General features: G+C 41.7%; 1 protein-coding gene across 1 annotated transcript; it reads right to left on the bottom strand.

Annotated features, from left to right (window-relative positions):
- Positions 1–788: 788 nt before the first annotated feature.
- Positions 789–17,300, bottom strand: SLC38A4 (solute carrier family 38 member 4). The gene is made up of 15 exons (XM_050906639.1): positions 17,163–17,300; positions 16,191–16,281; positions 14,778–14,893; positions 11,631–11,704; positions 11,412–11,504; positions 9,706–9,787; positions 9,531–9,613; positions 9,372–9,430; positions 8,707–8,985; positions 8,509–8,588; positions 7,313–7,413; positions 6,208–6,332; positions 3,417–3,561; positions 2,327–2,424; positions 789–890 (listed from the first exon to the last, which is right to left on the bottom strand). The coding sequence occupies exons 1-15, from the start codon at positions 17,279–17,281 to the stop codon at positions 789–791; spliced, it is 1,647 nt and encodes a 548-aa protein (XP_050762596.1). The 5' UTR covers positions 17,282–17,300.
- Between the last annotated feature and the right edge of the window lie 398 nt (positions 17,301–17,698).

Raw genomic sequence — 17,698 nt, 5'->3', positions numbered from 1 at the left:
CAAGTTTCTATGGAGGATACAACTTGTTCAGTGATGCAAGCTCACACAAGAATTAAAAAAGTAAAGAAAACCAAAAAAACCCACAGCAGAAATGCCTAACATTTCCAGCACAGGCATCTTCTTTAACAACAAAATGCGAATGCTCAACTGTTCTTCAAGCACAGGCCCCAAGCGCAGAGTTTTGTGCCAGAGAGCTTTATTCTGTACGACAGCCATCACCTGCCAAGGGCGACGAATTTGGGCAACAAATCTGATGCTCAGCTTTGTCCACTGGCTTGTCAAAGCCATCATCTTTCTGATAGACAGGTTGGTAGGGAGCAGTCACCTTTCAGATCCCCTACAGAAACCGTACCCTTTCTCTTGGACCTGGGCAGCCACTCCCACGAGCTTCAGATAGAAAACAAGGCACTAGCTGGTTTTCTGGCCAGTACCTTTCCAGGGCTCTAGGAACTGTGGTTATCAGCATGATGGGAGAGTTTGAAAAGGGTGATAGCAAGCTATTTTTGAGGACTATGTACACAGTTATTTTAGTTTTGAAAATAGAAAGCATCCACATCACACATTTCATTTCACCTGGCCAAAAATGCGAAGCTCAGGTTTCTAATGCATAAATAACGATCCTCAGTGAAAAGGATGACGTAGACTCCATTGGGTTCTAGTGACCTTACCAGAAACTGTCTTCAAAATACTGCAGTTACTAGCTAGGAATAACAGTCCCATTTAGGTGTCTTTCAGAGCACACAATACAAATATTTATGGTATAAAAAGCACTTGGCTGTCTCCACAGGTTAGTGATGTCTGGAACTTGGGGGATTGTAAATCCAGTCCATTACAATAAGAGTCATACTCACAATCATGAAGATTATGCCAACTATGAGAAAAATTAGAGCCTGCAATTGGAAAATGAAATTTTATTAATAAAGCAAGTGACTGAGCAGACTGTAGTTCACAGACTGTCCCACTGGAACCGCATTTATGTGACACCCAGGGCCTGAGTTTGGGTCATTCTCTGTGACTAAAGCCCAAGTAATGTCATGCAGGGCTATGTGAATCAAAGTTAGTCCTGTGTGAATTTCAGTCCAAGAGACCCAGGCTTTACAAGACTAGATCTGAAAAAACCCTGCTTTGTTACTACGGATGATAATACAAAATATAACAGAGGAACAGTTTTTTTCTTTAAAAACTGACCAATTTTCAATGAATGATCATTGTCTCTGATATCAAGAACAGCTTCAGAGTTAATCCTTTTCATCCTTATTAGACAAACAGGTAAGCCCATCTCTGTTCTCTGAAGGCATTTCTGTGTATATTTAAGTGATTCAGATGTTTATAGTCACCCTTTGCTTTAGTGGGGCTTTAGTTTACCGTAATCTGTCCACACTTAACAATATTCTGCCTCGCAACACAAAGATGAATATTGTATGTGAACTCAGTGCAGGGTGTGAAATTCTAGATGTGCCTAACACACAGCAACATGAAGAATGAACAGAGAGACATGAAAAAATATTCACAGTCTCTCTATAATAACAGCTCCAAAAGTCATCATCAGAAATCATTTTATGATAACAAACCTTTTTTTTTATACTTGCACTATGTATTGGTTGAACTCCCACTTCCATGTTTTTTGTGAACATGTATATAGATGTATATATGTACATCTGTTTACATTATGTGCCTGCATATATATTTCATCAATAACTTTTATGATTGAATTTTCAAAGGACATGTCCTTGGTGATATTGTTAAATGTGCAGATAGCTATTGATGTTCAGGATGAAAGGTACTGCTGCGGCAGTCCAGCACGACTTATAAACACACGCTGTGTATAAATGATAGACCTTCATGTATGTCTCCTGTAGGTGTATGGATCTATCTCAGTGGGGAACTCACTATTACTTAATTATCTCTGCAGTACAACTTCCTTCTTGACCTTGACCTCAAATCTTCTTGTTAATCCACAGCTGACCTTCTAGCATGAACCAACAGCTCCTTATACACTGTCTTGGTGTTATTTATGCAAGTGCAGGTGTTAACCAGAGCTTAGATTGGATTAAATAAATGCCTTTTTCTAGCGATTTAAGACACACTTTAACCTAGACACTTACTGTAGTGTATCAGTAGCAGTAGGGTGCTTAAAGGCTTTGGCTTGTGAAGCCTGGCTCTCCACGCTAAGGTGAATCACACTGCCTGACCTGTGTTTTCAGTGAGACACTACCATTTATGAGCAACTGCCAGCTGTTGCAAGTCAAAGGTCTGAGTATTTGTGACCAGCGGAAAGCACAGACCCTCCCATCCTTCCTTTTGCAATTGCTGCCAGCTCCCTTACCCCGATCTTCTGGGGAGACCTCAGGGGCTCCTTCTCAACGAGCCGCAGGTAGAAGGCAGCAGGCAGGATGAAAATCAGCATTGTAGCGGAAGAGGCACCTGGAACAGAAAGCAGAGCTGAGTATGGTGCCATCTGACACATAAACAACGTGGTGCGCCTGCAAAAGAGAGCATGTGGAGAGGCAGCTGCTCTTCCAAGCCCAGCTGCCCAAAGGGCTCTCTCTGTAGACAGCATTCGTGCAGAGCCGTAGACGTTCAAACACTTATTTGAGTGCTCGGGGCCTGAAGAGGCACTCGTTACTGAGAGGATTTGTTCAAACCGGGGGTGGCTGCCTGTGATACAGACGTCTGCATGTGAGCTGGTGAAGCGAGGACAAACACGCGCTCCCAGGGTGTGATGACCCTGGAAAGCAGGTGTCGAAAAGAGGGTGGATGACCTGTGCCCTGGAAGTGCCTACTCCTCTCCTCTCAGCAGAGTCCAGGGCGGTAGCCCAGGTGTGAAAGACACGGAGGAGCAAACTGGCTGCCTGCGTGGAGTATAAAATATGAAAAAGGCAGAAACCCCATGGAGGTGTCTTTCGCAAGGGCATCTGCATCCCCGAGTCCTCAGGCAGCAAACAGCATGGAGGCTCTTCATAAACCTCTTTGGTTGGAAGCCAAAACGGACCAAAAGCAAGAAGCCGGGAGAGAACTGTGAATGTCAAAAGAAATGTGTCACTTTTCTCCTTTTTCTAACATCACAGTTTGGAAGTCAATACATTTTGTCCAGGTTACAGATGCCTGAAAACCAAAGGTGATTTCCCTCTCTTCCACATGCACTAAATGCCCTTTTCTTCAAAATGGGAATTCCTTACCAGTTTTTATACTGGGATTATTTGATTCCTTGTGCCTCATGCAAGGTAGCAATGAAGTTGGGTAGCATTTAGCTTTGTCTGTCAGCTGTTTGGGAATTCTTATTTCCCTTTTAACCTTAATCTGTGTTTATATTACTCTGCTGTAAGACCCAAACTGAGACCGTCATTCAGTCCACGAATGTAAATATGTTGTGGAAAGGATTAACAGAGTAAACAAAAAGTATTTATGAAACCTACCAATAAATCCGAAGATGTCTTTAATAGTCGGGACAAAAATTACAAGCAGGTTATTAAAAGCAAGAATTACTGCTGCAGTCAGGAAATGTCTTATCCAGCTGAATGGCCTTTTGGGAAACAGCAATGCACTGATAGATGAACGGATCTGTAAGATGAAAACCAGCAGGGAAAGTAAAACAGCAATTAATTTATCTTTGCTTTTCACTTTTTAAAATGATCTATGCTAGTTACTTTTGCTGTGAGAAATTCTGACTGAAGAAATGTGTTTTCAGTCTTTGATTCCCTTAATGTAATCTCTGATGTAGGTTTTTGAGAACTGGGTTTACAGTTTAATGCAGAAACTCAAATATTTGCAGTGTAGAAGAAAGTCAAGTAAATAGGGTGTAAAATCAGAGACATGAAATCTGTTCAACTGAAAGATGCTAATATCAGCAAAACCCCCCCCAAAGAAACCTACGAATACTAATCAGCAGGCAAAAAATGCACGGGTGAAATATGAGTTGCTGTATTCCTGAACCTGATCCCTCTGAAAATCCCACAGGAGTTCTGTCATTCGCTTTTGTGAGAGAAAGAGCAAGCTCTTGTTTTACTTTCATTAAATATATACATATACATATATATTTATATCTCAAAATAAAAGCATATTTTTCAATGCCACTTGGAAATTATAATCCTAAAAGCTATTGCAGAGAATCCTTTTTGCTCTGCTGACTTTCTCACACAACACAGAGAGAGGTTTTTTGCTTTTTCATCAGCAAAGATAGTAAGTAGGAAAAAGGTCAAGAGCAAATCCCTTTGGCGGCTGGAGATAGTGTTACTCTGAAGTACTGTGATTAACTTAGAAGATCTGAAATGTAGAAGTTGAACAAAAATCTTTTTATACTGAAAAAAGCTCAAAACCCAGTTCTGTTTGGTTGTTTTAAAATAACAGACAACTGTTTCTGGATGAGTTTGGCAATTCAATAAATGTATGGGGTTCTGTCAGACTTGGAGTCCATCATTCGAAAACACAGCATGAATTTTGCATTTTATGTTTTTCAGGTTGATGTGAGCCAATATTAGGAAGAGGGAGGCAGATTGCAAAAATTTTGTCCAGCCCCTGAGTTGGTGTAAACCAGCTTTATTCCACCAAAGAACTGCTGCCTGCATTTCTGTTCACTTATTGTCAGCATCTTGTGCATTATTTCTGCAGTGACATAGTCCTTAAAATGAAGTTATCAAACTGAAATTTTATGGTGACTAATGGTACACAGACCTATGTTTAATTTTTTTTTAAGCAATGCAATGATTTGTTTTTTTTAAAAAAAAAGAATAAACTGACTGCTTTAAGAAAATACAGAGGTGGTAGTTCATGAAAAAGTAGTTGATACAATTATACTACTTATTTGGAGTAATTAGATCTCCTGAGCTGGCTGTCCTGATAGGCTGTATATAATTGTTTGATATGCTGGCTTACAAGCAAATGATATTTTCTCGGGAGTTCTTTTAATAGAGCAATTAGTGCTGTGGTATGTAACTGCTAAGCCTTTGCACACTATTCAGGTTAAAAATGATTATACAGAAAGCTAAAAATGCAAAATGCTACATCTGACAGATAGAGGCTTTTGCAATGCCCTTAGCTTGTTTTCCCATGAAGAGTGATCAGTTAGTTAAGACTAATTTAAGCATTTAGTCACTGGTTTAAACACGACATTTAACACAGAGCACCGGAGTGCTCTAAGTTAGATGGACTGATCACTCTGGGTGCTTTATACCAGAACTTTTTTTTTTTGTAGACAACTTTGAAGGGTGATCACTGCTCTTAGGTATTTGTCAGCAAGCCTGGAAACAGTACCTATGCAGAGTTCATGTTTGCACCCCAGACAACGGAGCAACAGGACCCCAGGGTGTCTGCTGTCATCAGATGGGAACACTACAGTGTGACGCAGATTGCTGGAAGCCAGCCGGCAGCATGATGCTGGGCTTGTATGTGTCATACAAATGGCACACCAGCCTCCCAGAACTTAATGACCAGGATCAACTATTTTCTCCCCTGCTGTGTAGCAGCTCAGGGAAGGCATGAGGGACAGTTCTGTACATTCAGGAGCCTAGAAGTCTGCTCTTCATGTGGGGGTTTATCCCTGAGGAGGGTCAGTCCCTCTGCAGAGCAGTTTGTTTAGTTGTGTCTTTCTGTCCCTGATACTTGTGGATATTGCGTTTTTCCCTATGAACAGCACCTAGAAGCTCCAAACTTTGCTCAGATATCTGACTATGTGGCTGAGTCTTGACTGCCTCTGTTTTCTGGCACTTAGCTTCCTCCCCTGTCCATAGACTCAAGCATGTAGGATGTGCAGAGGGCCTCTCCCCCTCTACCTTGGCAGCCAGGTCTGGCAGTCCTGCACAGTGCATGGCCTGAGCTGCACGTGTCTGTCTTGAGTTTGGATGCTATAGTAGGTGCCTATGTCTGTATTAGGAAATCTCATAAGTGGTTTCAGTATATCCCCAAGTCTTCGGTACTTACACTGCTGCTCTGATAAATATAGTACAGAGAGAGCCAGAGAGAGCCAGGGCAGTTGTTCCTGATTTATTTCTGATTTATTTCTGAAGACTGATTTATTTCAGTCTTTCAAAGTTTGCAACCCTAACTACCTAAGGTCCTTGCTCTGGTCAAACTGCATATGAGAAAACAGACCCTCCCAAACAAAAACTCAGGCTTACTTTTCTTCGATGTTAAAGTCTGTCTGTGCTGAGTACATACAGTCAGTGTATACAGACTAGCCCTGATTTCAGCTTCAGCAGCTGTGCTACTTACAGGGAAAAGGACAAGGGGCACGGTCAGGGTTACAGCCACCAGCACTGCCAGGCGAACTGACAGCAAGAGGGTGTCAAAGGTGTACACTTTGGTGTATGTATGAAGTAGCTCATCTTCAACTTCTCCTACAAAAAGGAAACAGAAAGGAGTTAAATCACTTAAGCAGTATCTGCACATGCAAAAGGATCTTTATACCGCAGCCAGATAAGATTAGCTTTGACCCAGCTGCTGTCATCCGATATATGTTATGGGCTAGGCACGAACGAGGAATTTTCCCAGCACGACCAATACAAGTCCATCATTCAGAGATGATGAGGGTAATACAGCTCTGAGGTGATGCTTTGTACTCCAGTATCTCAAATGACTTTCTGAAAGTCATTAAGTGGATGTGGAACCTGAGGTAAAAATAATTTCTCTGATAGGAAATAGGAAACAACTCACTGAACTGGGAACAGCTCCCTTCGACCTCCACCCAGGTGTGCCAGCTCTGACAGAGCCCTCTTGCCCCAGCGATAGAAAGCAGATTGTGCTGTGTCATTCACTTCTCTGCTGTAACAGAGGAACTAACGAGGTAAAAAGAGGTGGTGTTTGCATAAAATGGTGTGCTAATACAGGGGCTAGTCTGTTTACCTACCAGTTAGTCTAGCTCATCCATATTTTTTTTTACACTAGAATGATTTGCACCTGTTTTTCAGCATAGGTGAAGCTGAATTAGTGGCATCAGAGCCAGGATGGGTAGCACTTAATAATGTCATGTAAAACAGTTGAGCACTAGAGTATTTTTAGTACGGTCACTCTTGGCCTTTGCCAAGAGCCAAGTTTACAGCAGCTTGTTGTCTGAGTTCACAAAACCAAAAGATACACAACTGGTCCCCCTAGTAGGTGCCTCTGAGTCTCTCACGGGTGAGGAACTTGTGGCCTGACAGCTGGGTAAGTCCCACCGCTTATTCAGGAGGTTACACACTGCGTATTATGTTTGAATAATGCTTACACCTGGATTCAGGCCCACAGAAAATACGTGAACACTTGATCCTCAGTGACAGAATCACCTTGTCTGCTTTAAAATGAGAGGGCAAATTCTGCAGAGAACAGGGCTTTGACGTACCGTAGAAGGTAAGGTATCCAAAGAGGGCAGCCAGAAGATACATGATAAGCATGCCAGTGATGGAGATATTTGAGACATTCTGCATCCGCTTTCGGGAGCGACTGAAGTAGGAGAGAAAGAAAGTAACAGTGCTATTCTTATAAAGTATCTATTTGTTCAATAAGTACTCTGAAGAGTCATAGCTCTACTGACATCCCCTCACTGGCTAGTAAGTTCATAGCAACTATATCGGTTATACAGAGCTCATCACTTGAAGCTTCGCAGCTCTATGCAGAACAGCACAGACTTAGAAAAGTGTGTTGAAACTCCATTTCTACTGCTTACTTAGTGACGACATATAAATATGCTATGTTATTTTGTATATCATTATTTATATACTATCAATCTCAATCGGTGTATTTTAAATAAAAAATGGAGTGGCTAAAATTACAGGACTGGTAATAACAGACAAGAGCTTTCAGTCAGCTCTATATGAACATACCCTTATATCTACAAAGGTCAAGTCCTTTCTTTAGAAATCCTTTGGTTAAAGATTTGGTGTAAGAAAATCTTCAGCTTATAGGACCTGGAAGCATGTTTCCAAGTAATCTGAGAATTTTTATTTCTTCTGAGGTTAAACCTGCTGAAATAGGAGGTAATGGGTCTTGGCCTCCTTGAGTTTTGCAGCACAACCTCCTGTAATGTAATTCTTGCTGTTGAACAAATGCATTTTCTTAGCCCTTCCCAACTGTCAAGTCTGTGCTGATTTAAGCAGGTGTATTTGATTTTTGATATGTGATAAGCAAAATGGGCTGGCTGAAGAGCCTGTATAAGACACCCAAACCAATGGCATCCCAAGAAACCTTAAGAATAAGCAGCAGCTGACCCAGACACAGAACTCACTAAGATATTATTAGAAACCAGAATTATCTGTTTCAGTGCAACCAAGTTCCTCAGTATATTTCACATCATTAGAAGGACTGTCCAGATTCCTCCTTTCCTAAGTAAATATCGATCAATGTGGCTATCTGAACAGTGGTTCTCTGTCACCAGTATCTGACTACTGGGTCAAAGCAAAGCCAATATCTGCTTACTATGGAAAGCAATAAATCATTAGCAGGTGGGTGTCTACACACCAGCAATCAAGGCAGAACACGTAGAAAGTGATCTCTAGCTATGGTTAACTGGAAGTATGGGACAAAATTTAAGAACCTTACTCTTTCAGTTCACTGTATATTGGTAGCACCTCAGGGTGGCATACGAATGCAAATGCCAGGATGGGTATTGCATAGGCAGTCTGTAAAATAAAGCTCCCATTAGTAAGAATGGTCACTGCTGTACCTCTGACTTTTGGCAGGCAGCAGTTTAGCTGTGGTATGAATGGCTAAAGGCAAATTCTACAGAATCTCCCTTACCCGTGAGTTGAACACAAAGTATTTTGGCTGACACATGTCACTACTGTCGCTGTGTGCTTCGTATTCTACACCACTTTTGGGGGAGGTATCTTTTGGCTCCTCAAGGCCTGGCAAGTGCCCAGCTGTGTTGTCCATCATGAAATTCACACCAGAACTGAGAGACTCATTTGGTAACATGACCAGGTGCATTGGCACTGTGTTGTTGGTGGCGGTCCAGTTTTCAACCCCGTGGTCCATGACGGGGAGAGGACAGGGTATTTGGGATTTCTTTAAGATTACCTACAAAAGAGTAGACAATGTCGTTAGAAGAGTACCACCATAGGAGATTACACTTACATCCAGGGTATGCCAACAGAAATATAAACAGGCACACAGAAGACAGAGGGGAAAGAGAGGGAGCAAGAAACCAAGTGCGACCACTTCTGCTTCTCCTGCAAGTATTTGTTGTTACTCTGCTGTTGTCCTGCTTTATTTCTTATTCTCAAGTGTTTTTTAGGCTGATCTTTTTTATTCTGGCTTCGTTCAGCAATAAGCTTGTTGATTTGATTCACTTGCGGGTGCTATTCTAACATCCACATTAAATTGTCATGGTAAGAAATATAACAGCGTTGCACAGTTTGCAGGCTCTGTATTTGCTTAGAGACAATACCCAAACAGTCACCTACCACACTGACAAAGAAAACCATACAGGTCAGCGAAAAACCACTCGTATAACCAAGATAACCTGTGCAGCAAGAAAAAAAAAACAACCAGTTCAGCTACATACAAATTCACAATCCTAATATAGAAATAAGAAATGAGGTTAAGTGGGGTGTTAAGCTTACCTAAGCTCTTTAGAAGGGAGAGGGGAAGAATAATCCCAACCGTTACGAGTATGACGAGGTAGTTCCCATTTAGGTACCATTCTCTAAAGAGAAGGAATAAAAAATAACAATCATTATCATTGACATCAAAGTGAAAAATTTTTATCTGAGGTTCAGGTTGGGCAAAGGTACCTACCCAGAACTCTCCTCAAGTTTCATAAATGCTCTGATCACTTCAGGAAGTTCATATTTAATAATAAAGAGGTAGCTTGACATTGCTGAAAAAAACAAACATCTTCAGAGAAAACAGTGTAGTCCCAACAAAAATAATTTGTTTTAAAAAACATTAATGCTGCATGAAAAACGTATTGTTCTGGGAAACCAGCTTTTGCTAAAGTAAAGAAATGAGTTTTGTTCAAATAACAGTGTGACTAAATAAATGGTATGTTCCCTTGATATTGTTATGAGCATGTCCTGAATGACATCTAGCATTCAGTATTAGAATACAATAGTTATTACTGAATTAGCAACATGCTCAAATCACTGTTCTGATGAAATTTACACTCTTAACTTTTCCTTTTGCTCTTCTGTTGTAAATGTTGTTTTTTCCATGGACATTATCCATCCACATTCTGTAGTAACTTTAGTTGTTACTGCCTCTAAATCTCTTCATCTACCTTATCCCTTCTATTTTCAGCTTCTTTCTTCCAATACTCTACTCCATATATTAAAAAAACCACCCTGGTTGTCAAGATTCCTGATGGAAGGATGGACTTCTATACATCTCATTTAAACGTACTGCATGCTTTTTTCAGTTATTTTACATTGGCCACAGAGAGGTCTCTGGAGACCTATGGATCAATGTAGACAAGAGGACTAGAGGAATAGCTATTTCTCTCTAACAGGAAAGCATACTTCCTTCCTGAATTCAACCACATTTGATATCCAGGCTTGAGGAAGAAAAGGAAGACCATGGAATAGGATCTTTTATGAACAAAATCAAAAAGTCTCTTGCAGTAGAGAGATGTGAACCACCTCTGTCTGGCTAGCAAAGTTGCTCTAAAAGGACAGTAATGATCTGTTGATGGAGATTTGCAAAACATACCGAGTTCCAAGAGAGAGATCACAAAAAAATCTACATACATTTAATTGACCAATAATGCATTTAATTTATATTTCAACTACCTCTCCTTAAGAAATCTGGAACAAAATTACAAACTCCCCTGAGCTTTCAGATATGGTGTTCTACAGTCTCCTAAAAGGCTTCTTCCAGGGTAGTAAAAGGAAATAATCTTTGTTTCATGAATGCACAGTCCTATCCTACTACTTACATCAGTAAGTAAACATTCTCCTGTTCTGAGAGGATGAAGGTTACTTGACAGATATCTCACAAGAATTATCTTTGTGGATGAATACTTTCAACAATCACTCTTAAACACTCAACATCTTAGAGAGATCACAACCCAACTGTTATTTCAAGGAGAGAATTCAGCTGGAAAATGAACTACTGAAAAGCCTTTCTTTTATGGAGAAGTCAGAACCATGTGCTGTTCCCTTTAGGTTGGATTAATCTTTTCTAAGTTGAAGCAGATGATGTCTAGTCTGAGCTGTACTCAATGAAGAGAAATGGCCAACTCCTTGAAGGCAGTCAGCCAAGCCATTTTAGCCATCACTGAAGGCTCTTCACTGGTCATGGAGAGATGCCAGGCAACTAGCTTTCACCAGACACTAAAGTGTCAGGTAGCTGAAACGAGGCAAGATGAATTCCTCCTGTCCTTCCTTGTTACAATATAATGTATATTGTACCTGGCTCATCTCTGATGCCAGTTAGCCAGACGGAGGAGAGAAAGCACTTGTGTTCTGTAGAAAAGCATGGGAAGCTAGAAAACTTTTTCCCCTTACCTCCAATGTTCTGCATTGTAACTGAAATGAAAACACCACACTTCCCAGGCCAGCCAAATGCCTTTTCTCCCAGTTTTTCATATATTACTGATCCTGAAAAAACCAAACCAAAAAAGAAACGTGAGCCACTGCATTGGACACACTTGATGAATTGCATTCCAAGGTAAAATACATGCATGCAGTAGGGACTCTTAATCAGTCACAGCCTGATCCTCCTACCTCCTTCTTTTGATATCTTCAGTAAGAGGTGGACCGAGTAGAGCGACAGTATTGCCACGCTGAGCAGCAAAACTCTGCAAGGCAAAGCAGAAATCAGAATCCTAAGCAGGACATCAGAGATGCTCAGTTGATTTGAATGTACGCTTGCTCGTTCTCATGAAGTTCAACGTGTAAGTAGTTTTCAGCAAGTTTGTGCTTTGGACTCCCAGCACTAAATGCAGAGATAAGTGTCAACTGTAGCTTACTTGTGAGTGCAGTTGCACCTTATACACTCCAAAAGCCCCTCGAGGCTTGTTTAAGTCAAGGTAAGTGCCAATTCCGTGTTATTCCATAAGGACAGAATCTTGCATCTTAATAAGACCCTACTAAAGTAAACAGATTTCTATACAAGAGTCAGGTCTTTGGTCTCTTACCTGCTCACTGACCTCTCATGTTAATCTCTCCTTACTCAGAACTATCAAAAAAACCACCCCAAACCATGATTGTGACAACTTCACTGCCAGCTCCTGGCTAGTCACTACTTCTGACTTCTGCCATGTCATCATGAAGTTGTGGAGTTTAGCTTGAGATGCCCGCTTTGCAAAGTACATTAGAAATTTTGCATAATGCTAAAGCACGGCATGACACTGGAAAACCCGCTCTTGGAGCACTTGCAGCATACTCTTCTAGCCTAGTCTGCTTGAAGGTACTGGTGCCTGAATTCATTAGTTCTGATTACTGCCATGTTTATTCCACACAACGTTTACATCCTATGAGATTTCAGCTATCTGCCTCTTGTGAACTGCTGGTGAAAAATGTAGCTTTGTATGACATTTTCAGGGCACAACACCATGGGCAACATATCTTATTAGCATAACCGTCTTGTCATCAGCCTACACAAGTGTTGGTGCAGAAGGGGACGCGATGATAAGGTGATAGAGCTAGGAAATACGGATGTGCCTTACTCCATGGCTGAACAGGAGGCTGTGCCCACACCTTCCACTCTACTGAACACGTGGTTTGCTATAGGTACGGGAGACACTGACAGCCAAGTTTGTAAGTGAGTTACAGTCTAAGAGGAGACATAGGCCCTGGGGCCAGGTGATGGCCACCAGACCATCACAATTTTCTCTGAAGTTTCTTTCTCCAAAAGAGACAGACAGCGCTACAGACTTCATGTGAGCAGGGTTGTCTGTCATGCTGTGGGCTCATGCAATATGGTAAGGGGGCATCATGTCTGAGGTCACAGTGTATCCTGCCAAGGTGGCATCCTTCTTGATCAGGGGCACCCATGCAGCTGCTCTTCAGAGACATGGTCTCCGTGTCCTGACACATGAGGTGTGGTAAACCAAAGCCATCCTGGTTGCACTTGCTAAATCATGCCAGGCAGCAGAAGTGATGCTCTGGTGCGTGCTCTGTGCCATTGCAAACCTCCCCCATGGGAGAGGAGGATGTAATGGAAACTTCTGGAGAGCTTCTGAATTTTAGGATCTCTCCTTTTGCCTTCACCCTGTAGAACATCTTCCAGCATGAGAGCACTTGGGCAACATGAGAACAGTAAATTACAAAAATTTAGACAATGCTGCCAGCATCGTCTAAATTAGAATTAATGTCCAGCAGTTTCCATTTAGTAGGTGGGATTTTTCTGTCCCACTAACACTAACGTCATGATCTGTGAAAACAGAGGAACCTCCAGCAAGTGGATACATGCCATGGGGGTAACAATATCCCCACACAGTTTTATACTTTTAAATAAAACTCCTTCCTCTACCAGAAGGGAGAATGTTCTCATGCAGAAAATATGGAAGTAGGACAGAAAAGAAAATGAGCCGTGGGTGGAGACGTCCTTTGTTTTTGCTGTTTAAGACTCCATAGGGTTGCTTTAGCATTACTCCCTGCTTTAGCACTGCCAACAGAGCTAATGTCATTAGGCTCATCTCAGATTTTTTTAGCTGCCTGTGTGAATGAACAGAGCCTTAAAAATGACTATATTACAAAGGTAATGGTTTTTTTCCCCTAGTGAGGCCTGATGTATCACAGTTTTCTTTCCAGTGATAATTTATGGCCCTACTAGTTAGTACAAGTGCTCAGAGAAAGTTGGAGAACAAAAATCCTACATTTTTCAGACTCTAATGCAGTCAATTTTAGAACTGGCTTCCATTTTTGTATCTGCAAATACTATATCTAAACCATTTGAACACAGGTGCTGGGAAGTACTTATCGAGGACAGCATTTGCATCTACAATTAATTTTCAGTTAAAAATTCTACTGGCAAAACAGGAGGTGTTTCTTAGCAACCAGAAGCTACACGTAGCATTTCAAATGCTGCTGCCGTCATAATTACACAATCTCCAGAAGAAAAAAGCTGTATCAAGATAGCCACGCAACCTGATTTAAAGGCTTGTTAGATTTCAGTAATGTAAAACAATGGCCTATTGTCATACAGTACTGTCATGCTTTATTCCAGCCTCATGGGGGATTAAAAATAAGGCTTCAGTTAAAATTAAAACCAGTTATTAAAAAAAGAAAACCAACTTTTTTTTGTAGTCTGTCTCATTTTACAAGGTTACCCATAGATTAAAAAACTTCACATGGCTATCTGTTACTGTCTATCAAAACCCATTTTGTATAGATACTGTATGTCAGCCACATACCATTGCTGTCATCTGTGCACACTGAGTACAAATATACTTGAGGGAGCAACATTAAATCTGAATAAATCTGTGAATGCCTTTGCATTCAAAGCATGCTGCTATTTCAGACTTATATCGAATATACTTCCATTTCTACATAGTGATTAGATAGTTGGGATGATGTAAATATATACTTTATGGATGATTTATTTCCCTTGTTGAATTCCCATACTGAACCAGCAACATTGCTGTTGTTATTTTAGGACCAGTATACTGTTCTTCCCCTCTGGTTTTTGACTGCACAGTATCAATTCACAGTTGTGTTCCTGATACAAAACAGGGCTAAAATAAAAAAAAAAAAATGGTTTGTCAGCAGTGGACGGTTCCTTGTGGTGCAGCTAAAATGTTTTCATTACAGATGATCTTACAAAACTTTTCAGCTAACAAAACAAGCTTAACGTACCTCTCTAACCACAAAAACTTTAGCTCCAGCTCAATGCTTACATTCTATTTCCTTTTCTTTCTATGTACTTACATGAAAAGGATAATTCCCGTGTTGGCCATGGCATAGGAAAGCCCTAAGATGCCGCTGCCCATAATGGCGTTGCTGAGGTTGAACGAGGACATTCCAAAGGAAGCTCTGCCCCGGTGCTGTTGGGAGCAAGAAGAGCAAATGGCAATTAATTTGCATTTTACTGAGCACAACAGACTAATTATCCTCATTGCTGGTTTTCCCTGTATTGCTTCCTTGATCCTTAGAGGTGGAGCTTTGTCAAGGCTCCTGAGCCCACAGGTGCTTGCCACCATAAGGAGTCTCTTTTACCCTCAAAGCCAGCTGTGCTGGTAGGTGTTTGCCTCTTCCCACTCTCCCCTTGTCTCAGTGGGGAGGAGGGCTACATCCCCGCCAGGCGACTGAGGTGACATAGCCACAACTGGCTGTGTTGGCCAGCCTCTATGGAAGTACATGCTGTTATCTAACAGATTTTCCAATTATTGATTTTAAAAATTCAGATGATTTTTAAAAATGAATCCAACTAATTATTGAATTTTTCTCCAGGTAGGATGTGCTTCTTTCTTTGGGGAACTAAATGTGTGTCTGGGGGAAAAAAGAAGGAAGCGCTGTGTGGCTTGGGCTGGAGGCAGGAGAGTGGAAGAGGACAAAAAACTAGGAGAGGGGGGGATGGTGTGTGAGGGAGTCACATCTGCCACCAAGTGGAAAAGAAAGGGAGGGAATACGGCTCTTAATTTTAGCTTGCAATCACAAATAATATTTTTTGGGTTTATTTGATCAATCCTAATAGAACCTGTAATGTGACCAATAAAATAATGCCTTTCTTTGCACCAAGTTCACAAAAACTTTGAATAAAGTTAAATCCTGAGCAGAGAGGTACACACACGCACACCCCAGGAACAGGTGCTGTGCTTCCATTTGCACATGGAGTTGTCTTAAGAGTTGGAGGCGCGCTGAGTGTGTCATGTTCAGCATTGTAAAGCCAAACATGAACGTCCCTTCTTTAAAGCAATGCAGCTGGATGTGGATTCATTTACAATGATGCTGGAAACAAACAATACAAGCATGCATGCACTAAGGCCCAGCTCTACCTTGGTATAGGAGCAACAAAGTTCTCCTGAACCAAATCTCCTGTCAGAAAAACAGGTGCAAACCCACCCTGGCTGAACATCTCAGGTGAGATGACATGAGTGCTACTGAAGTCCAGGTATGATCTCAGGAATTTTTCTGATTACTTGTGAAGGAAAAACCCAGTTTTACTTGAAAGACAACAGAAAGGGTTTGTTGCACTAACTGTTAGAAAATGTGTTTACTTTTCCAAAGCCAAGATTATGCTGATCAAGCTCCAGAGTAACTTTGTTTACTGAAACTTTTGGAAAAAGATTCGGGTCAATAAGATTTACTTTGTAATTACCCTTAAAAATGAATAAAACTTACATATTCTTCATTATATTCTTCCAATTTCTTTTCACCCAGATATCCATTTGTAAGGAACTTCTGACTTTCTGCATCATCACTAGCAAATGGACTGAACACGAAGCAAAATAAGAAAATATTAGATAAGGCTTATGACACACATTATGTTCAAGTAGTGCCTTTTGTCATTAGTGGAAACTTTCCTTTGACATTGCAATGAATATTTAAAAATCCTGCAGAAAACCCCCTCTTTTCTCCTGTAAGATTCTCATGTCCAATGGCATGTTTAATAGGTCTTTGCTTTGCCTTGGAATTTAGTTTTAAACCCAGTAATCTTCAAATTATATCTGATTGCAGATGTTGGAAAGTAACAATTCCTTACTGCCAGCAATGTGCTAAAGCTGAGCACGTACTTCACATCCGAGGAACAAAGCGCCTTGCAACTGCCCTGTTGGAGAGCCGGGGGGTTCAGCAAGCTGAGAGCTGGAGGCTGATGGCTGGTTTTGAGATGTCTTTCTCAGGCCACCCCAGGTGCTGGTGCTATGGTGGGTCCTGCTGGAGATGCCTGAGGGTGGGCTGTCCCCGTGGGAGCACTGAGCTGCTGCCCTCCATACCTTGCCCTGGAAAGCGTTCCCCCTCTCAGCGTGCTCAGGTTGCACTGCCCTGAGAGCGTATTAATTTACACGTGTACTATCTGACTGGAGCGGTTGGACATTGCCAAGCAGGTGCTTGGGGCTGGGAGCCTGCAGAGGTCACTCCAGGCGGTGGCCGGCAAGGGGGGTCCCGGGCTGCCCCTGCTGTGCTGGGCACACCATCCTCCAGGACGCAGGGCAAGGAGGGTCGGTGCTGTGGGAAGACATTAGCTAAGCAATCACACTAATTTCAATGTATTACCTAGGAAATGTTTTGAGTCCCAGATGCCGTTAGTGAAGCTTGTTTTTTGATTACTGCTTTCTAGCCTTAACAGAACATCCTTCCCATTTCAATGCTTACCTCCTAATTGCAGCCTTTTCTGATTCAACCAGCTCCGTGTAGTTGTCTTCGAGGCTTTCCCCACTGTTGCTCTGATCATCAAGTTCGATGTTGACTTTTTGCAGCTCCATGCGATCCATTAGAGCGGTCAGCGCTTTCCAGCACACACACTCGCTTCTTCAGGGTAAACAGCACCGCGCCGTCTGCTTGCGGGTCCTCTCTACCATGCGGGGACTGCCAGAACACTCTGTTCTGCAAACAAAACACAACAGAACTCATTAGAGTTTCCCTCAAATTAGATAAACCAGTGTGAATCATTGGGTTTGTGTTTGTTCTTTGTAATAGCATTAAGAGGGGAAACCGTTGCAGACTGGGAAAATTCTGGGCAAGCATAACGTCCCTTTATATGCCAGCACTTGGCCCTTCTGTCTCCCTTCAAATGGTAAAGAGCGCAGGGGCCAACGGATGCACAGTGGATGTCCAGCATCTGGCAAAACTACAAAGCCAGCAGAAAATAATTTCTTGAACTGTTGCTTTTGAATTTCTAGGGGATGGTG

Source organism: Gymnogyps californianus, chromosome 1 (genome assembly GCF_018139145.2).
Source record: "Gymnogyps californianus isolate 813 chromosome 1, ASM1813914v2, whole genome shotgun sequence".
Taxonomy (NCBI): Eukaryota; Metazoa; Chordata; class Aves; order Accipitriformes; family Cathartidae; genus Gymnogyps; species Gymnogyps californianus.
Note: the sequence above shows the minus strand (reverse complement) of the source record. Positions and strands in the feature narration are given on the sequence as shown.

Coding starts and splice junctions, on each gene's coding strand:
- SLC38A4 (XM_050906639.1), bottom strand. CDS start 17,281: ATGGATCGCATGGAGCTGCAAAAAGTCAACATCGAACTTGATGATCAG. Junction 9,431..9,530: donor CTCCCTTCTAAAGAGCTTAG/GTAAGCTTAACA, acceptor CTTGCTGCACAG/GTTATCTTGGTTATACGAGT. Junction 8,986..9,371: donor TGGTTTTCTTTGTCAGTGTG/GTAGGTGACTGT, acceptor ACTCTTTTGTAG/GTAATCTTAAAGAAATCCCA.